This window comes from Ranitomeya imitator, chromosome 4, assembly GCF_032444005.1.
Source record: "Ranitomeya imitator isolate aRanImi1 chromosome 4, aRanImi1.pri, whole genome shotgun sequence".
Lineage (NCBI taxonomy): Eukaryota > Metazoa > Chordata > Amphibia > Anura > Dendrobatidae > Ranitomeya > Ranitomeya imitator.
This window is the reverse complement of record NC_091285.1, coordinates 137,252,415-137,274,716: the sequence shown is the minus strand read 5'-3', so window position 1 is coordinate 137,274,716 and position 22,302 is coordinate 137,252,415. Positions and strand designations below refer to the sequence as shown.

Genomic DNA, 22,302 nt, shown 5'->3' with positions numbered 1-22,302 from the left:
AAGAATTTCTGAAACTGAAAATCTGTTCCTTTAATTTGAATGTGGTTGTTTCAGATCACTGAGTGGAAAATCTTTTAACATCAAAACCTTTATGTGTGCAGGTGCCCTCAATGGGGTGGATCCATTACAGAATGGGAAAAAAGTGCAGATGTGGCAGCAGAAGTGCTGCAGATTTGTCACAAGTAAATTAACCCCTTTCCGACACTGGGCTTAATAGTACACTGATGTCGGACTCCAACTGCCTGGTGTGGGCTCCGGCACTGGGCCCGCACCTTTCCAGGCACATGACAGCTGAAATATACAGCTTAACCCCTTCATGACCCAGCCTATTTTGACCTTAATGACCTGGCCGTTTTTTGCAATTCTGACCAGTGTCCCTTTATGAGGTAATAACTCAGGAACGCTTCAACGGATCCTAGCGGTTCTGAGATTGTTTTTTCGTGACATATTGGGCTTCATGTTAGTGGTAAATTTAGGTCAATAAATTCTGCGTTCATTTGTAATAAAAACGGAAACTTGGCGAAAATTTTTAAAATTTCGCAATTTTCACATTTTTAATTTTTATTCTATTAAACGAGAGAGTTATGTGACACAAAATAGTTAATAAATAACATTTCCCACACGTCTACTTTACATCAGCACAATTTTGGAAACAAAATTTTATTTTGCTAGGAAGTTATAAGGGTTAAAATATTACCAGCAATTTCTCATTTTTACAACGAAATTTACAAAACCATTTTTTTTAGGGACCACCTCACATTTGAAGTCAGTTTGAGGGGTCTATATAGCTGAAAATACCTAAAAGTGACACCATTCTAAAAACTGCACCCCTCAAGGTGCTCAAAACCACATTCAAGAAGTTTATTAACCCTTCAGGTGCTTCACAGCAGCAGAAGCAACATGGAAGGAAAAAATGAACATTTAACTTTTTAGTCACAAAAATGATCTTTTAGCAACACTTTTTTATTTTCCCAATGGTAAAAGGAGAAACTGAACCACGAAAGTTGTTGTCCAATTTGTCCTCAGTACGCTGATACCTTACATGTGGGGGTAAACCACTGTTTGGGCGCACGGCAGGGCTCGGAAGGGAAGGAGCGCCATTTGACTTTTTGAATGAAAAATTGGCTCCACTCTTTAGCGGACACCATGTCGCGTTTGGAGAGCCCCCGTGTGCCTAAACATTGGAGCTCCCCCACAAGTGACCCCATTTTGGAAACTAGACCCCCAAAGGAACTTATCTAGATACCTAGTGAGCACTTTAAACCCTCAGGTGCTTCACAAATTGATCCGTAAAAATGAAAAAGTACTTTTTTTTTCACAAAAAATTTCTTTTAGCCTCAATTTTTTCATTTTCACATGGGCAATAGGATAAAATGGATCCTCAAATTTGTTGGGCAATTTCTCCCGAGTACGCCGATACCTCATATGTGGGGGTAAAGCACTGTTTGGGCACACGGCAAGGCTCGGAAGGGAAGGCGCGCCATTTAACTTTTTGAATGGAAAATTATCTCCAATCGTTAGCGGACACCATGTCGCGTTTGGAGAGCCCCTGTGTGCCTAAACATTTTAGCTCCCCCACAAGTGACCCCATTTTGGAAACTAGACCCCCCAAGGAACTAATCTAGATGTGTGGTGAGCACTTTGAACCCCCCCAAGTGCTTCACAGAAGTTTATAACGCAGAGCCATGAAAATAAAAAATAATTTTTCTTTCCTCAAAAATGATTTTTTAGCCTGGAATTTCCTATTTTCCCAAGGGTAACAAAAGAAATTGGACCCCAAATGTTGTTGTCCAGTTTGTCCTGAGAACGCCGATACCTTATATGTGGGGGTAAACCACTGTTTGGGCGCACGGCAGGGCTCGGAAGGGAAGGCACGCCATTTGGCTTTTTAAATGGAAAATTAGCTCCAATCATTAGCGGACACCATGTCGCGTTTGGAGAGCCCCTGTGTGCCTAAACATTGGAGCTCCCCCACAAGTGACCCCATTTTGGAAACTAGACCCCCAAAGGAACTAATCTAGATGTGTGGTGAGCACTTTGAACCCCCAAGTGCTTCACAGAAGTTTATAACACAGAGCCATGAAAATAAAACATAATTTTTCTTTTCTCAAAAATGATTTTTTAGCCCACAATTTTTTATTTTCCCAAGGGTAACAGGAGAAATTTGACCCCAAAAGTTGTTGTCCAGTTTCTCCTGAGTCCGCTGATACCCCATATGTGGAGGTAAACCACTGTTTGGGCACACGTCGGGGTTTGGAAGGGAAGTAGTGACGTTGTGAAATGCAGACTTTGATGGAATGCTCTGCGGTCGTCACGTTGCGTTTGCAGAGCCCCTGATGTGCCTAAACAGTAGAAACCTCCCAGAAGTGACCCCATTTTGGAAACTAGACCCCCAAAGGAACTTATCTAGATGTGTGGTGAGCACTTTGAACCCCCAAGTGCTTCACAGAAGTTTATAACGCAGAGCCGTGAAAATAAAAAATAATTTTTCTTTCCTCAATAATAATTATTTAGCCCGCAATTGTTTATTTTCCCAAGGGTTACAGGAGAAATTGGACCCCAAAAGTTGTTGTCCAGTTTCTCCTGAGTACGCTAGTACCCCATATGTGGGGGTAAACCACTGTTTAGGCACACGTCGGGGCTCGGAAGGGAGAGAGCACCATTTGACTTTTTCAACGCAAGATTGGCTGGAATAAATGGTGGCGCCATGTCGCGTTTGGAGACCCCCTGATGTGCCTAAACAGTGGAAACCCCTCAATTCTAACTCCAACACTAACCCCAACACACCCCCCCTAACCCTAATCCCAACCCTAACCACAACCCTAACCCCAACACACCCCTAACCCTAGTCTTAACCCTAATTCCAACCCTAACTCTAATTCCAAACCTAACCCAAAGGCTATGTACCCACGTTGCGGATTTGTGTGGGGATTTTTCCGCACCGTTTTTGAAAAATCTGCAGGTAAAACGCACTGCGCTTTACCTGCGGATTTACCGTGGATTTCCAGTGTTTTTTGTGTGGATTTCACCTGCGGATTCCTATTATGGAGCAGGTGTAAAACGCTGCGGAATCCGCACAAAGAATTGACATGCTGCGGAAAATACAACGCAGCGTTTCCGCGCTGTACTTTCCGCACCATGGGCACAGCGGATTTGGTTTTCCATAGGTTTACGTGGTACTGTAAACGTGATGGAAAACTGCTACGAATCCGCAGCGACCAATCCGCTGCGGAACCGCAGCTAAATCCGCACCGTGTGAACATAGCCTAATTCTAACCCTAATTCCAACCCTAGCCCTAATTCTAACCCTAACCCTAATTGTAAACCTAATTCTAACCCAAGCCCTAAGTGCAACCCTAGCCCTAAGTGCAACCCTAGCCCTAAGTGCAACCCTAAGTGCAACCCAATCCCTAAGTGCAACCCAATCCCTAAGTGCAACCCTAATCCTAAGTGCAACCCTAACCCTAAGTGCAACCCAATCCCTAAGTGCAACCCAATCCCTAAGTGCAACCCTATCTCTAAGTGCAACCCTAACCCTAAGTGCAACCCTATCTCTAAGTGCAACCCTAACCCTAAGTGCAACCCTAACCCTAAGTGCAACCCTAACCCTAAGTGCAACCCTAACCCTAACATAAAAATAAATATATTTCCTATATTTTATTATTTTCCCTACCTATGGGGGGGATAAAGGGGGAGTTTATTTATTATTTTTTTTTATTTTGATCGCTGTGATAGAACCTATCACAGCGATCAAAATATACAGGGAACGAATCTGCCGTCTGGCAGATTCGGCGGGTGCACTGCGCATGCGCCCGCCATTTTCCAAGATGGCGGCGCCCATGCGAGAAGACCGAGGACACCGGGAATAGGTAAGTATGAGGGGGAGTGATCGGACAGCGGGGGGGTCGGAGGGGAGAGGAAGGCACTTAGGGCAGGACGGAGGGGTAGGGAACACTGACGGCGGCTGCAGTTCGCCGCCGTCAGTCGTGGGGGGGCCAGATTGGCGTCTCCAGCCATGGCCGATGCTATTGCAGCATCGGCCATGGCTGGATTGTAATATTTCACAAATTTTCATAGGTGAAATATTACAGATTGCTCTGATTGTTGGTTGTTTCACTTTCAACAGCCAATCAGAGCGATCGTAGCCACAGGGGGGCTAAAGTACCACTCCTCCTGTCCCTGCAGATCGGGTGAAATTGGAGTTAACCCTTTCACCCAGCCTGCAGGAACGCGATCCGACCATGACGCATATGCTGCGTCACAGGTCAGATTGGCACGGGTTTCCATGACGCATATGCTGCGTCAAAGGTCGGGAAGGAGTTAAAGCACCATGGAATCAATGGTGCTATATAAATAAATAATAATAATAATAATAATAATATACAGCCGACATGTGCCAGTAACAGCCGCGGGAGGAATCGCGATCCACCTGCGGCTGTTAACTAGTTAAATGCCGCTGTCAATCTCTGACAGCGACATTTAACTCGCACTTACTGGAAGTGCGTCACTAATCCCGCCCATCGGTGACGCCGTCACATGATCATGGGACACTGATGGGTTGGCATGACAACCAGAGGTTTCCAGCATGTAGAAGAGGCGATCAGACAACTTCAGCTTCTATTCTCCCATGGTGACTGTTGAAGCATGCAAAAATTTAAAAAAAAAAAAAATTATATATATATATATATATATATATATATATATATATATATATATATATATAAAAGTTCAAATCACCCACCTTTCGCCCCATTCAAAATAAAACAAAAAAAAAAAAAAAAAAATCAAATATACATATATTTGGTATCACCGCATTCAGAATCGCCTGATCAACATAAAAAAAAAAAAGAATTAACCTGGCATAATGAGAAATAAATTCAAAACGTCAGAATTACGATTTTTTTTGTCACCGCTACATTGCAATAAAATGCAACAACGGGTGATCAAAAAATCATATCTACACCAAATTGGTATCAATAAAAACATCACATAAGCGGCCAAAAATGAAGCCCTCACCCAGCCCAGATCCCGAAACATGGAGACGCTACGGGTCTTGAAAAATGGCACTATTTTTCTTTTTTACCACTTAAATTAAAAAGAACTTAGACATGTTTGCTGTCTATGAATTCGTAATGACCTGGAGAATCATAATGGCAGGTTACTTTCAGCATTTCATGAACATGGTTAAAAAAAAATATGTGGAATTGCTTTTTTTTTTTTTTTAGCAATTTCCCCGCACTTGGAATTTTTTTCCTGTTTTCCAGTACATGATATCTTAAAACCAGTGGTGTTGTATAAGTAAAACTTGTCCCGTAAAAAACAAAAGCGCTCATATGGCCATATTCACTTAAAAAAAAAAGTTATGGCTCTGGGAAGAAGGATAGCAAAGAAGGATAGCAAAAAGCGAAAACGCAAAAACAAAAAAACTTCAGGTTGTGAATGGGTTAAAACGCTGCAGATCTCAAATTTGTAGCACCAGTCAATTTAAAGTGCAGATTTTCCGCGCAATGTGTGGATGAGATTTCATAAACTCTGCAATGCTACTATTGCAATATATACAGCAGATTTTTCTGCCACAAAAATTTGGAGGAGAGATTTGCTGTATAAATACCCAATGTGTAAAAATCCTACAAGTTTCCAGTATTTAGGATCGAATACCAAATTAAAAACATGCATGAAAAAAACAAAACTATCCTGAACATGGGCTGAGTGCAGCATGCTAAACAGTAATATAAAGGCAGGTGATATCAAATAGATTCATACTTACTTTTTGTGTGTCTATATCCTGTCTAATGGTGATCATCTCCTTATTAATATTTTCTTTCTTCTTCTCACAATCGTTAAGTCGAGAAATTAAGTCCTGCAGTTCAGCATCCTTTTGCTGCAAAATATATGTGTCATTACTTTGCAAAAGATTTATTAAAGCGGCAAATGGTTGATTCTTAATGCATGTAAAAAGTACCTCCTTGAATTCTTCTCTACCATCGTGTATGTATTTGTCAATTTCTTTCATTAGCAAGGTGACTTTCTTCACCTTTTCCTTAAGGTCAATGAGCTAAAAGAAAAAAGGAACAGATTAAAATCTTTCAGAATTGATTAACTGAAATTTGAGAAAAAGGGAACTGTAATTATTGTACAACTCTAAATAATAAGTAATACATCTAATCAGTTTTTAGTTTATGACTGTAGATTAGAACTGTAAAGTAGTCAGTGGAAATTTGATGTGTCCTCTAAATAACCGCTAGCAACAAAAGTGACTACACCCCTGAGTGAAAATGGACAAATTGTACCTAAAGTGTGAATATTTAGTGTGGCTACCATTATTTTCAAGCACTGCTTTAACTCTCTTGTGCATAGAGTTAACCGTCTGGAGCTTCACCGGGGGCCACTAGGATCCTCTTTCCTCCTCCATGATGACATCACGGAACTGGTGGATGTTAGAGATCTTGTGCTCCTCCACAAATGCTCAATAGGGTTTAGGTCTGGAGACATGCTTGGTCAGCACCTTTACTCTCAATTTCTTTAGCAAGGCAGTGATGGTCTTGGATGTGTGTTTACGGTCGTTATGTTGGAATACTGACATGCGGCCTTGTTTCCTAAGGGAGAGGATCATACTCTGTTTCTCTATGTCACAGTACATGTTGGTATTCATGGTTCCCTCAATTGGCTGTCGCTCCCCACAGCCGGTAGCACTCATGCAGCTCTAAACCATGACACTCACACCACCATGCTTGACTGCAGGAAAGACACTTGTTTTTGTACTCAACTGGTTGCTGCGATACACGCTTGACACCATCTGAACCAAATAAGTTTATCTTGGTCTCATCAAACTACAGGACTTGGCTTCAGTAGTCCATGTCCTTAGTCTGTTTGTTTTCAGCAAACTGTTTGCGGGCTTTCTTGTGCATCATCTTTAGAAGAGGTTTCCTCCTGAGACAAAAGTCGTGGAAACCAAATAGATGTGGAAAGGGGAAAGAGCACTTCCAGACCTGGAGGAAAGGGTCAGTTCATTACCACTTGGGCATGACCACATTCAAACACTTGAAATAGATCACTCTGTTTGTAATAAATGCAGGGTGGGCCATTTATATGGATACACCTAAATAAAATGGGAATGGTTGGTGATATCAACTTCCTGTTTGTGGCACAGTAGTATATGGGAGGGGGAAAAGTTTTCAAGATGGATGGTGACCATTTTGAAATCAGTCATTTTGGATCCAACCTTATTTTTTCCAATGGGAAAGGGGTCATGTGACCTCAAACTTATTGAGAATTTCACAAGAAAAACAATGATGTGCTTGGTTTTACCATAACTTTATTCTTTCATTAGTTATTTACAAGTTTATTACCACTTATAAAATTTGCTCAAAGTGCTGCCCATTGTGTTGGATTATATGCACCCACTCTTCTCCCACTCTTGACACATTGAAAGCAACACTGCAGAAGAAATGCTAGCACAGGCTTCCAGTATCCGTTGTTTCAGATGCTGGTGTCATCTGAAGGCAACTATCTATGCTGTGAAGATACGAGATGTGCAGCATCTGAAACAACGGATTGGGATGAGGAGCCATGCATACAAGAACGGGGATGAGGTGCCAAGCATACAAGGATAGGGATGAGGAGCCATGCAGACCAGGATAGGGATGAGGAGCCATGCAGACCAGTATAGGGATGAGGAGCCTTGCATACCAGGATAGGAAGACGGGACAATGCATACCCAGCTCATACTCGAGTTATTAAGATTTCCCAGTTTTTAGTGGTAAAATTGGGTGCCTCCAACCCAAACCATCCAAATGACCCTGATCAGAAGTTCACATACCTTGGCGATTTGGGCCTGGTAACATGCACAGAAGTTGACACAAATGGGTTTGAATGGCTATTAAAGTAACTTCCTCACCTGTGACCTGTTTGCTTGTAATCAGTGTGTGTGTGCATAAAAGCTAAGAGAGCTTCTGGGATCCAGACACTCTTGCATCTTTTATCCAGCCACTGACATTTCTAGATTGTGAGTCATGGGGAAAGCAAAAGAAATGTCAACAAATCTACGGGAAAAGTTAGTTGAACTGTATAAAATAGGAAAGGGATACAAAAAGATATCCAAGGAATTGATAATACCAGTCAGCAGCGTTCAAACTGTGATTAACAAATGGAAAATTAAGGGCTCTGTAAAAACAAAACCACGGTCAGGTAGACCAACAAAAATGTCATGGCACAACATCCAGGAAAATTGTTTGGGATGCAAAGAAAAACCCACAAATAACATCAGTTGAAATACAGGACTCTCTGAAAACTAGTGGTGTGGCTGTTTCAAGTTGCACAATAAGGAGGCACTTGAAGATAATTGGGCTGCATGGTGGAGTCGCCAGAAGAATGCCACAAAGTATCTCGCCTACAATACGCAAAACAGCACAGAGACAAGCCTCAAAACTTCTGGAACAAGGTAATTTGGAGTGATGAGACCAAAATTGAACTTTTTGGCCACAACCTTAAATGTTACATTTGGAGAGAAGTCAACAAGCCCTATGATGAAACACAGACTATTCCTACTGTAAAGCACAGAGGTGGATCGCTGATGTTTTGGGGATGTGTGAGCTACAGAAGCACAGGAAACTTGGTCAAAGTTGAAGGAGATGAATGCAGCAGGTTATCAGCAAATACTTGAGGCAAATTTGCAATCCTCAGCCAGGAAGCTGAGCATGGGACGTACTTGAACGTTCCAACATGTCAACGATCCAAAACACAAGGCCAAGTCGACCTGTCACTGGCTACAGTAGAACAAAGTGAAGGTTCTGGAGTGGCCATCTCAGTGTCCTGACCTCAATATCATTGAGCCACTCTGGGGAGATCTCAAGTACGCAGTTCATGCTAGACAGCCCAGGAATTTACAGGAACTGGAGGCTTTTTGCCAAGAAGAGTGGACAGCTTTACCATCTGAGAAAATAAAGGACATCATACACAACTACCACAAAAGACTTCCAGCTGTCACTGATTTTAGAGGGAGCAATACACAGTATTAAGAAATGGGGTATGTGAACGTTTGATCAGGGTCATTTGGATGTTTTGGGTTTTCATTATGATTTAAAAAGAGAAAACACAATAGTTTGACAATAAATGGTTTCACCCAACCACTAACCATGAGTGGAGAAAAAGTTTTGGTGTTATCGTTCATATTCTCTGAAAAAAGGCCAAGCAAAAACTCTGCCGGGGGATGTAAACATTTGAGCACAACTGTAATATATATATATACACATACATATAGACACACACACACACACACACACATTAGTCCTTTGTGGTTGTAGAATATAAAAATTGAAAAAAAAAACACTTATTTCCTATTTTTCTTTGCATCTTCACTTGATATCAGCAAAAAGAAAAAGAAGAGGAGTATTAAAGCATCATAGAAATTAAACCCCATGTATCACAAAAGAGAGGCAAAAATTATCCAAGGAAGAATTTCTTTCTATACTGTTAAAAGACCTAATATAGCAAATGTACATATATTAACACAAGTTTCACATTTAAAATGATAAACTCTGAGCTTAATCAGTACATATCTGTCAGAGTTGCTTTTTGTGATACAAAAACCCAAATTCTCTGAATGCTTTTACAGAGTTAAATGGCTATCTGCACTAACCACCAGGTGGAGGGGAATACATATGGATTTTACCCCTTTAAGACCAGTGGATTTTTCATTGTATCGTTCTTTTTTCTTCCCTTTACCAACAATAACTTTTTTACTTGTCCATCAACAAACAGAGCCATGAGGCCTTGTTTTTTGTGAATCAAATTGAAGTTTTGAAATACACCATTTCTTTTACTGTACAATTACAAACCCCTGGACAAAGCTTTCCATAGCGAAACGCGCGTCGGGTGTGGTGGGTCCCTGGCTGCTGGCATATACAAGGTAATTAGATTGCATGGTTTGCATATTTTTGGGCGGCTTAATCTCTACTATATATATGTCGGCCCTGCTCGTGGTAGTGCTCTGGCACCTTATTTATTAATTTTGAATACACACATATATTAAGATAATGCACTTTATATTTATGTGGTGCCAGATCCCTATTGCGTGCAGTTCAAGCTGACGGACTGTATGTACATTATAAGTGTTTGGTATTTACTTAGGCTGAATATATACCGTATTTTTCGGATTATAAGATGCACTTTTGTTCCCCCAAATTTTGGGGGAAAGTAGGGGGTGTGTCTTAAAATCTGAATCTGTGTGCTATGCTGTGTGTGTGTGTGTGGGGGGGGGGGAGGTTGGGGCGGACTCTGGAGTGGTGTCAGGGGGCTGGAGTGGGCTGGCTGCAGTGACAGCGGGAGGTCACGTGCTCCCGCTCATTAGCCTCATGTAATATTCACTGCACCACTGTCCATCATCTTGGTGCTGAAGCCACGCCGAGTTGGCTGACAGGGGAGCGGCGCATATTGCATGTGCCTGCACCCCCCATCATGAATATGCCCCCTTCTGGCACGCACATGCCCCCACCCCCCGGTCACTATATGCCCCCTGCTCTCACGCACATGATAAAATAACAAACACTTAACTCACCTTCTGATGATGGCTCCGTGCTCCCAGTTCCCCCGTGGCTCTTTGTGTCTGTACCGACATCCGATCGGCACAGCACAGTGATGTCATCATTGTGTGCCCAGGTCATATGATCCAATGCCCGGGAAACAGGAAGTGCAACCGAGGAGCTGGGAGCACGGAGCCATCATCAGAAGGTGAGTTAAGTGTTTGTTATTTTATCATGTGCGTGCCAGCAGGGTGGCATATGGTGACCGGGGGAGCCATGTGCGTGCCAGCAAGGGGGCATATAATGACCGGGGGCCATGTGCGTGCCAGCAGTGGGCATATAGAGAGAGAGGGCTATGTGCGTGCCAACAGGGGAGCATATAGTGACCGGGGGGCCATATCCAGGATGGGAGAGCGGGGCAATGTGCCAGCAGCACAAGGAGGCAATGTGCCAGTGTGCCAGCACAAGGGGGCAGTGTACCAGCAGCACAGGGGGGCCATGGGCCAGGATGGGGGACATATATATGATTTGTAAGACGGACACTGGCATTATAAGACAGACCTCCATTTAACATAAAATTATTTTTTTCTCTTTTTCTTCACCAAATTTGGGGGTGCGTCTTATAATCAGGTGCGTCTCTTAAAGCAAAAAATATGGTATGTATTCATTATAATTCATTTTGAATATTGATCATTGTAGCCCTTTATGTACCTGATATATACTATGCCACTTTGAAGCCATACCCGCCTTTCCTTTCCTGTATTTGTTTTTTCTTTCCCCACTAAATATTATTTTATGTGTTTTAATATTTTTGTGTATTTTATTGTGGTAATAATATAATTTAATATTTTTAAACCAATTAAAAAAGCGTCAGTTTTAGTGATAGCTGTACAATTACGAAGACAAAAAATTTCCAGTGCGGTACAATGGTAAAAAAAAGTGTAATTCCACACAAGTTTTTGGGGTTTTGTATTTACAGTGTTCATTATGCTGCAAATATGACCTTGCAGCATGATTCTTTAGGTTAGGACAATTACAATGATATCGAACTTAGAAGTTCTTTCCAGGGTTTAGGAGTCAGTAAGCCAAACCTCTGACTCCTCAAGTTCCCCGAATCTGGACTTCGATTCCACAGCGATACAGAGCATATACAGTCAAAGTGCTGCATAGATTCATCTCAACTAAACGCCGAAATCCTTAGATTAGGAACAGAAAAGACATTTATAGGACGTTTCATAACTTTCCCAAACTCTTATGAAAACATTTACAGCATCTACAGAACTGCAGTACTGAACCCAATTTATTGTATGTTTTAGCAGTTGCAGTTGATCCATCCATTTTATACTGACTCCACAGCACTGGTTCTTTTTATGCTTTAGTGATTACAAAATGGTAGAACTGTGCAGAAAGAAGTTTGGTTTGTCCCGCCATTTGCTAAGACCGTAACGTTTATATTCTTCCATCGATGGAACGGCACAGCTTTTGTTTTCTGCGAGTAAAGCTGTAGTTAATATCTTAGGGTACATAAGACTATTAGAACGCTTCTTATTGCATTTTTTGGGGAGGAGTTTTGGGCAAAAATTAAGAGACCACCACATCAAAACCCTGTCATGGGCAGCCCAATCTCCAGACCTGAACCCCATTGAAAACCTCTGGAATGTAATCAAGAGGATGATGGATATTCACAAGCCATCAAACAAAGAAGAACTGCTCACATTTTTGCACCAGAAGCAGTGTGAAAGACTGGTGGAGAGCATTCCAAGATGCATGAAAGCTGTGATTAAAAATCATGGTTATTCCACAAAATATTGATTTCTGAACTCTTCCAGAGTTAAAACATTAGTATTGTTGTTTCTCAATGATTATGAACTTGTTTTCTTTGCCTTATTTGAGGTCTGAAAGCAATGGGTTTTTTTTTGTTTGTTTTTTAATTTTGACCATTTTTCTTTGTCAGGAAAAAAAACACAAACACTTTGGTTGGAAATTCGGAGACAAGTTGTCAGAAGTTTATAGAATAAAAGAACAATTTACATTTTATACAAAAATATACCTACAGAGAGATAAATCAGACAAACTAAACATTTTCAGTGGTCTTTTAATTTTTGACAGAGCTATATATACAGTATATATATATATATATATATATATATATATATATATATATATACTATATACACACGCACACTACTCATAAAAAGTTAGGGATATTTGGCTTTCAGGCAAAATTTATGGAAAATGTAAAAATGTTATGCTCCGATTATATTTATCATGAAAGTAGGGCATTTAAGTAGAAGCATGCAATGGTGATTTGCTCATCTCAAACAATTCCTTCTGAGAACATCCTGCTTGGAGCCTCGCAATGGTACTGTTGATCAATTATTAAGTGTTGTCTTGCTCTCATGATTAGAGTTGAGCTAATATGTTCGGAATCGGTCACTGAATCTGAATTTGCCACATTTGTGCCATATTGGTACCCTATTCATGCCAAATTTATGCTTGAAGATCGATTCTGAACATAGTCATTTCTACTTCCATTGACTCCAATGACGTTCGACGAATGGCAAAAAAATATTCGCTGCCAATGGTAATCGGAACCAAATTTTGAAAAATTTGCTTAACTCTATTCACGATGTCAAAATGTGAACAGCAGGATGTGGAGGACTGTGTAAGTATCAATTCTAATTGAACCCTGAAATGTATAGGCTGATTCATGGATCAAACACCTGTTGTGGATTTTGCCATTAAGCTCCTTGTTAGAGAACAGCAAGTTTTGCAAAAGGAATTGAACAGTTGAGGACATGAACAGTTGGACATGTATATTCAAATGTTTAGAGATGGTCGCATTATGTTCACCTGAAAAGGATAGAGTGCATATTGGGTTCATCCGGAAATTTTCACAAAAATCAAATATCCCTTACATTTCACTATTTACATTTCAGGAAAAGGGGAGTAATTTATACATATATATGCTTTTTAAATATATATATTTAATTAGTCTCCTTAAGGTTTTTGAACCTGCGAAAGCTTTGTTGACTATTATATACACTGCAATACTACAGTATTTCTGTGTACTGTGAAATTTACAAATCTTCAATGTCCAGCTACAGGTAAGGCTTCACTGGACATAGGGGTCTTCAGGAGAGCATGGCTGTCAGTGCAATGCACACTGCTCAAAAAAATAAAGGGAACACTTAAACTACAGAATATAACTCCAAGTAAATCAAACTTCTGTGAAATCAAACTGTCCACTTAGGAAGCAACACTTTCACAATCAATTTCACATGTTGTTGTGCAAATGGAATAAACAACAGATGGAAATTATTGGCAATTATGAAGACACCCTCAATAAAGGAGTGGTTTCGCAGGTGGGGACCACAGACCACATCTCAGTACCAATGCTTTCTGGTTGATATTTTGGTCACTTTTGAATGTTGGTTGTGCTTTAACACTCGTGGTAGCATGAGACGGACTCTACAACACACACAAGTGGCTCAGGTAGTGCAGCTCATCCAGGATGGCACATCAATGTGAGCTGTGGCAAGGTTTGCTGTGTCTGTCAGCTTAGTGTCCAGAGGCTGGAGGCGCTACCAGGAGACAGGCCAGTACACCAGGAGACGTGGAGGGGGCCGTAGGTGGGCAACAACCCAGCAGCAGGACTGCTACCTCAGTTTTTGTGCAAGGAGGAACAGGAGGAGCGCTGCCAGAGCCCTTAAAAATGACCTCAAGCAGGCCACAAATGTGCATGTGTCTGCACAAACGGTCAGAAACAGACTCCATGAGGATGGTCTGAGTGCCTGATGTCCACGGATGGCGGTTGTGATCACAGCCCAACACAGTGCACGATGCTTGGCATTTGCCACAGAACACCAGGATTGGCAAATTCGCCACTGGCGCCCTGTGCTCTTCACAGATGAAAGCAGGTTCACACTGAACACATGTGACAGAGTCTGGAGATGCCATGGAGAGCGATCTGCTGCCTGCAACATCCATCAGTATGACCGGTTTGGCAGTGGGTCAGTAATGGTGTGGGGTGGCATTTCTTTGGAGGAACGCACAGCCCTCCATGTGCTCGCCAGAAGTAGCCTGACTGCCATTAGGTACCGAGATGAGATCCTCAGACCCCTTGTGAGACCATATGCTGGTGCAGTTGGCCCTGGATCCTCCTAATGCAGGACAATGCCAGACCACATGTCGCTGGAGTGTGTCAGCAGTTCCTGCAAGATGAAGGCATTGAAGAAATGGACTGGCCCGCCCGTTCCCCAGACATGAATCTGATAGAACACATCTGGGACATCATGTCTCGCACCATCCACCAATGTCACGTTGCACCACAGACTGTCCAGGAGTTGGTGGATGCTCTAGTCCAGGTCTGGGAGGAGATCCCTCAGGAAACCATCCGCCACCTCATCAGGAGCATGCCCAGGCATTGTAGGGAGGTCATACAGGCAATTGGTGGCCACACACACTACTGAGCATCATTTCCTTGTCTTGAGGCATTTCCACTGAAGTTGGATCAGCCTGTAATTTGATTTTCCACTGTAATTTTGAGTATCATTCTGAATTTAGACCTCCATGAGCGTGACCTCGTGTGTTCCCGCTGCTGCACTTTTGCAAGGTACTTTGTATATACCTCCATGATTAATTTTTATGGATTGGTGCTAGCACAATTATGTGCATATCATTTTGTTGTGGGAATTTGTTCCATCTAACATTAGTATACATATTGTGCGATGTTTACATTTAAATGGAGAGAAATATATGTATTTTTAGGATGGTCACACCAGCTTTTCACGGATGTTGATTTTGTCTCTGCGTTTTTACCCCCCGTTTACCTTGTCCCTGATTCAATTATATATATATAATTTTATACAATTTGGACTTTATGACTGTTTTCTCCTGGCTGTTTGAATTTTATATAGTGAGTGCACAGCTGCTAAGTAGTTAAAGCAGTTGCAAATAGTAGGCCTCTTTTGGAGATGCATTCAGGCAAACAGAATAGAACTATAAATATATAATGAAAGTAGGAAAGTAGGAAGGTTAGTTCAGTTACGAGCCCCTTTTCACCTCATGCGACTATAGTAGCAGGCTTGATCTGCCTTTTTAGTAAGTGCGATATACCTTCTATTTTTATATAGACTTTAAAATACTGTTGCACATGCGATTCATCTAAAAGGCTCTGTTCATAGCTTTAACTAGGGAGTTTGTTCCAAGCCTCCATTGACAATATCAAAGAAAAGAAAACTGCTGTATCACCATTCTTTCCATCAAAATGATGGAGAAGACAATGTAACTTGATAAACCCCATGATTGAATCAATGGAGTCTATCCGGTACTAGCTGTATTTGCCATACAAATAATCCAACACTGCCTCCAATAAATACAGAAGCTACAATAGTTATGTAACAGACGACTTTTCACACTTGAGTATTGTGCTCAGAGGTATTTAACAAATAAGTATACTATAGCCCATATGTAGCCCTTTACCCTTTCTTGTGCTGCCCTGTTGCTGGTTTCTTTTCTTTCCAGAATATCCTGCTTCTCTTGCTGTAGTTTTTCAAGTGTTGTTTCCAATGGGAAAACTTGCTCTTTGGCTTCCTGAACAAAAATAAATTACTTTTAATGCACAATGTATTTCAATAACAGATATAAATGCACAAACACATATACACCTACATTAAAGGTTTAGTTTTACTTGGGTCAATCTGTAAACAAGCATTTATTAGAACGCTCTTCCCCGATTATTGGCCCATCTAAACATGCCAGCAATCAACCAACAAATAGGCAAAATGGTCATTTGTGGCTGTCTAATGTTTATGCCATCATTAAAATCATCCTTGTTGACAGCACATCTCCCTGTGTAAACATGGACGTGCTGCTGACAATTTGCATGCTTTATGTGAACAGAACAACTGTATATAAGATATTAGATAGTTTTACACTTTTTATTGACACTTTGGTGCTGATTTGCTAAACTTCGTGAGCAGCCATCTGCTGCAATTAATGCTAGACCAACTGTATGACGAACTACACTAAGTGATGAGTAACAGTGCTAAAACAAGAGCTTAAATCTGTGGTCATCCTCTATTGCACACACATTGCCCTGCAGATAATACATTTACAAGAGTTTTGGCATTAAATCATTTATTAACCACAAATTAGTTTCTAACGAAATAAAGATTTCCTATGTAGCCACAATTAACCTAGTCACTATAGCCATTAAAGGTTGGGTGTATTCTTAGAAAGCTGCACGCTTAACTGATAACTGTATTACTATGATGTCACAGAAAAAAGAAAAAAAAACACAGAAAAGCCACATCCTCTGCTGGATTTTTTGATGACATATCTCATACCCTACATTGCACAGAGAAATCCCTATCCTGCCACTAAACTAGGCGGTACAATACGTAAAATAATAGAACAGCAAATGGAATTAAATAGTTTATATCAAACAACTACTTTCCTTAACCCCTTCACCCAAGCCCGTTTTCACCTTCCAGACCAAGCCAAATTTTACAATTCTGACCAGTTTCATTTCATGTGGTAATAATTATTAGACCACTTCTTAAATAGATGGTACCAGTGTCCAACCAAATTTTACCGTATTTTCCGGCGTATGACTTTTTAACCCCTGAAAATCTTCTCAAAAGTTGGGGGTCGTATTATACGCCAGGTGTCATCTTATGCCTCATTCACACTTCAGTCTTCTGGGGTCAGTCAAAATCAGTCATCGCGACGGATCCGTCAAAAATAGTGAAAAATGGAAACAACGGATCCGGTTTTTCGATGGATCCCTATAGCAGATCCGTAAAAAAAACGGATCCACTGCATCCGTTTTTTCATCCGTTTCTTTCGTTTTTTTGACTGATCCGTTTTTTCATATCTCCAAATGGGAGGGTCCCAAACGTGATTCACTACTGGAAAATAATGGAAACCTATATGTTGAGTGTTTAAACACCCCATCTTTGAGAGGTTGTAGAGCAAGTGGCAGAAATGGAAGGAGTTCTAGCAAATATTGTGACCATCTATGCATCTATCCATCAGGCAGGTTGCTGGCAGGCTTCTTGCTTGCATGCTTCTTGAAGGCACATTGAAGAATGAAGCCACATGGCAGGTTTATATAGATTTTGGGGCTGTCTGGCCAATTGGCTACTAAATACAGATTTGGAACATGCTCAGTGTAAAAAACGGGCAGCAACGGATCCATAGGCTTCCATTCTAGCCAACGATCAATGCCGCTGGATTCGTTGCTGTCTGACTTTTCGACGCAGACAAAAAAAGTTACTCTGGCCGTCCTCTCCAGATGACGGATAAACAAATTCCGACGGATCCAGCGCACGACGGACGAAACGTGAGGCCATCCGTCGTAATCCGTCGCTAATACAAGTCTATGAGAAAAAGACGGATCCAGCATGCAAATTCGCTGGATCCGTTTTTATTTTTCACAAAACTATAAACTGAAACAAAAAGACTGAGGTGTGAAAGAGGCCTTATAGGGTGGGTGTGGAGCAATCTGCGGTCGCCGCATATGGTGGGGGGAGCGGTCCCGATGAGGTGAGGGGGGCGCCTTACCGGGAAGGTGTAAGTGAAGCAAGCTGCAGGCATCAGGGAAAGAGAGAGTGGCGCTGTGCCCAGAAAAACACGCCTCTTTCACCCTTCTGGCCTGCCCTCGTATCCTAGTATATCCTTCTCTGCCTCTCAGATCTTGCACATACACGCCTGTGCCGCTTCACCGCAGTCCTCAGGAGTAGAGATGGGCGAACACCAACAGTAAAGTTTCGTACTGTTCGGGTTCGGGAAATGTGACCGCTCTAAAGGGGCTCTGGTGATGCAGTGACAGGAGGTGCTCTTCCCGCAGTGTATCACTCCGCCGCCTAGAAGTCACCAAAGTTCGTCCTGTCACGTGCGACACCGCTGCATGAGAAAATTCTCACGTAGCGGTAGTGCCGTAAAGTGAGAACACGAACCCCAATGAACTACACTGTGGGGTATGATCTCCTGTCAGTGTATCATCGGAGGCCCTTGTAGAGCGGTCACATCTCCCAATGTGACAGCTCTACACGGGAGATCGTCGTGGGACATTCGTTATTAAATGGATTACATCGGAACAGGGAGTATTTGTGTTGGTTTATTATTTTATTTTTTTTGCAGGAGAATGAGGGCGTCGCATGAATTAGGTGTTTAATAAATATGGCAAACTGTGTTGTGTTTTATTTCATTAAAATACTTTATGATGGCTGTGTCTTTATTTAACCTGTAACAACTATAGGATTAGTAATCTAAAGGTGTCTTATTGACACCTCTCCATTACTAAGCCGTGGGCTTGATGTCACCTTACAATACAAAGGTAACATCAACCCCATGGATACTGCGCCCTTTTTGGGTCGGCCGAGAGCTGGTGTTTTTAGCCGGGAAGGGGAGTGGGAATTTTTTTGTGAAACAAGCTGTAATTTTTATTGGTACCATTGTGGGTGTATATATGACTTTTTGATATCTTTTCACCTCATTATTTTTGTGAGGCTAGATCAAAAAAGTAATTCCGGAATAGTTTTTCATTTTTTTTCTTCCAACTTTTGCCTTTGGGTTAGATATTCCTTGGAGCCATAGAACGGTGTGCGGTTTTGATCCATGTGTCAGATCAAAAACAGATTGCATTATTACGAGTCGTTATGAACACAATGTGCGTGTTTTTAGGGTTTTTTTTTTTTTCAAATAAACCAGACTTTTTATCACTAAAACTGGGATTCATACATTTATATGTTGGTACATTTAAAAAAAATTATTTTGCACTGGGCAAATTCTAATCAGCACTTGGAAAAACTTGCCTTAATCTCTCTTGACAAACACTGCAGCTCAGTGGTCAGTTCAACATTCTGATCCTCCAGCTGTTGTCGGCGTTGAAGCTTGCTAGAAATATTAAGTTTTTCTGCCTTTAATTCATTGGCTGAACTCTTCAGTTGCTGGACTTGATCTTGCTGGTCCTGTATTCGCTTACGTAACAGCTCAATTTTACCTGAAACTGGAAGTTAAAAGGAACAATTAGTTTCTGTATGAACAAATGACTCCCTAAAATAAGTGTACTGTTTTAAGGGGGTTGATAACTACTTTAAAAGTTAATGTTATTGGATCTAGGGTAGGGTAGAAAATAAAAAATATATATACTCACCTCTCAGGCTGGCACTGCTCCTCCTCACTCTGTACTGCATCCACAGTGGTCTGCCGACATCAACATCTGGAAGATAGTGACATGTGACCACTGTAACAATCAGTGGCTGCTAATCACGGTGGAAGAAGCCAGCTTGGAAGGAATGTGAAGCCCTGCTGGATGATGAAGCCAGGACACAGGCAGGAGATGCAGTTCAAAGTACAGAGGAGTAGCACCAGTCTGGAAGTTGAATGTAAAATATTGTAATAGCCAAGTCATTTAACTTTTAAAAGTAAGGTACGATCTCTTTATAGAAGCACTTTTATTTTTCATTAAATCTTTCACACTACAGTACATATACATTGTGGTAAAATACTCACCTATCACCATCTCTCCTGGTATCCAGAGTAGTTCCGTTTCTCTGAGTGATGTCACGGCTCTTCTGACTATACGGATTACTGTGTGCGCGCACTGGACGTCTCTCATAGGCCACGTTCACATGTTCAGTCACCACTTCTGCATTTATCACCCACTCCTGGTTTTGGCTTACAAATACTGATGTACAATACTGACCAAATACTGAACGTGTGATCATGACCTTACAATGTAAGTCTGTGGAGGCTCGTTCTGACACTCCCATAGGTTTACATTGTAAAGGCCACTTCAGAGAGACACAGAGCACAGCGTAATCAGAAGAGTCTGACGAGTGGTGGCGTCACTCAGAAGAGGAATGGGGTGGTGCTGAACGCTGAAGAAGACTCAATAGGTGAGTATATGAACATGTTGACACTACACTAAATAAACAAAAACATAGAATTTAGCGCCCCAAAAATGTAATGGGAGGGCTTATGTAAGTGCAAATACTTTAAGGGGTATTGTGTCATTGGATCGGCTGCACTATTTATCGGGTTCCAATTCTTACCGGTTTTTCAAGTGAATAAATCGGGGTTGTGGCTTGCTGGGAGCAGCACGTTGCAGGAGAAATACTGAAGAGATTTTTGTGTCAATATTTTTATGAATGGTGGAAGCCTCAGGAGCTGGGCTCTAATTGGAATGTTATGTCATATCTGAGTGAAATGTGTATGTAATATGCAACAATGAACCAATAGACATCAAGGACTACAAAAAAATGGGATTTCTTCACTGTCACTCTGATACTTTACAAATTAGAAACAATTAAATCAATGCTTCACTCCTTCATATGGATTATATCCATCTTACCATAAGGTACAGACACAGTCCAGAACACTTAATACAATAATCTAAATGGAAAAGTCATGGTCCGCATGGCAACATTTATGCAGAGGTGATGTGGCAGGGAAGCAAGCATGTGCACATCTGAGTGACATTTTAGGGACAACCCCCTTTCGGGTTTTCAAAAGGGTCCCACGAAACTTCCCACACGTGTGCACACGTTTACTCCCCCTCTGGCATTTTCTTCACATAAACTTTGTCACGTAGACTTAGAATTTTTAAATCTCTCAGTAAGATCAACCCTCCTAAGCAGCCTAAATGGGCATAAAATTGAGTAAAATGTTACCTTGTTATCTGAAATCCGATGTCTTATTGCAGAGAAATCCATGTTTTATACGAATATGTAAATGAACTGTTCAGATCTATGGGCCACACTGGTTTCACCCACTTTCATATAAAACAAGCTCAGGAGGCAGTTTCTCAGGGAGATCTTAACAGTTCATTTACATATTAAGAAAAACATGAATATCTCTGGAATACAACATCAGATTGCAGATAACAGGGTATCATTTTATCAGCTTCATATGACCTACATGCCCATATAGTTACTTAGGAGCGTTGATCCTACTGACAGATTCCCTTTAAAGTTTCCTGGAACAGTAAATTTAATATTCTCAACTGTCTCTGTATTGATACTTGTTATATTTATTTAACAATATTGATTTAATTTTATTTTTGTTTTTTTTATATTGATTTAATATTTTCTTGCTTGCTGTGCATTAGGACTCATACAGATGTCAGTGACTTCTCTATAAAAACATAAACTGATTTTCATCAGTTTTGGGTCAGATGTTTATCAGTGTTTGGTCAATGTATTAGTTTTACCATTAGCGTTTCATTAGTGATTTTTAAGATGAAAAAAAAAAAAAAAAATAGAAAAATTGCAAAGCTTCACTTAAGAATTGATGACACACAGTTGGTAATATACAGTGCCTTGCGAAAGTATTTCGCTCCCTGGAACTTTTCAACCTCTTCCCACATATCATGCTTCAAACAGAGATACCAAATGTTAATTTTTGGTGAAGAATCAACAACAAGTGGAATACAGTTGTGAAGCTGAACTAAATTTATTGGTTATTTAAAATTTTTGTGGAAATTCGAAAACTGAAAAGTGGGGCGTGCAACATTATTTGGCCCATTTAACCCCTTCACCCCGAAGCCTGTTTTCAACTTCCTGACCAGGCCATTTTTTTCAATTCTGACCACTGTCACTTTATGAGGTCATAACTCTGAAACGCTTCAATGGATCCTGGTCATTCTGAGAATGTTTTCTTGTGACATATTGTACTTTATGATAGTGGTAAAATTTGTTTGATTTGACTTGCGTTTATTTGTGGGGAAAAAACAGAAATTTGGCGAAAATTTTGAAAATTTTGCAATTTTTGA

At 41.0% G+C, this 22,302-nt stretch overlaps 1 protein-coding gene across 2 annotated transcripts in view; it reads right to left on the bottom strand.

Annotated features, from left to right (window-relative positions):
- The window catches only part of RAD50 (RAD50 double strand break repair protein), a 214,321-nt gene that overhangs the window by 51,658 nt on the left and 140,361 nt on the right, over positions 1 to 22,302 (bottom strand). The window contains exons 17-20 of one of the 2 annotated variants that reach the window (XM_069763946.1): positions 19,339 to 19,536; positions 16,005 to 16,111; positions 5,963 to 6,055; positions 5,768 to 5,881 (exon numbers count right to left, since the gene is read on the bottom strand). In XM_069763946.1, coding sequence (XP_069620047.1) covers positions 5,768 to 5,881; positions 5,963 to 6,055; positions 16,005 to 16,111; positions 19,339 to 19,536 — 512 coding nt within the window. Of the gene's footprint in view, positions 1 to 5,767; positions 5,882 to 5,962; positions 6,056 to 16,004; positions 16,116 to 19,338; positions 19,537 to 22,302 lie in introns of both variants that reach the window. The other variant, XM_069763947.1, reaches the window with a different exon arrangement.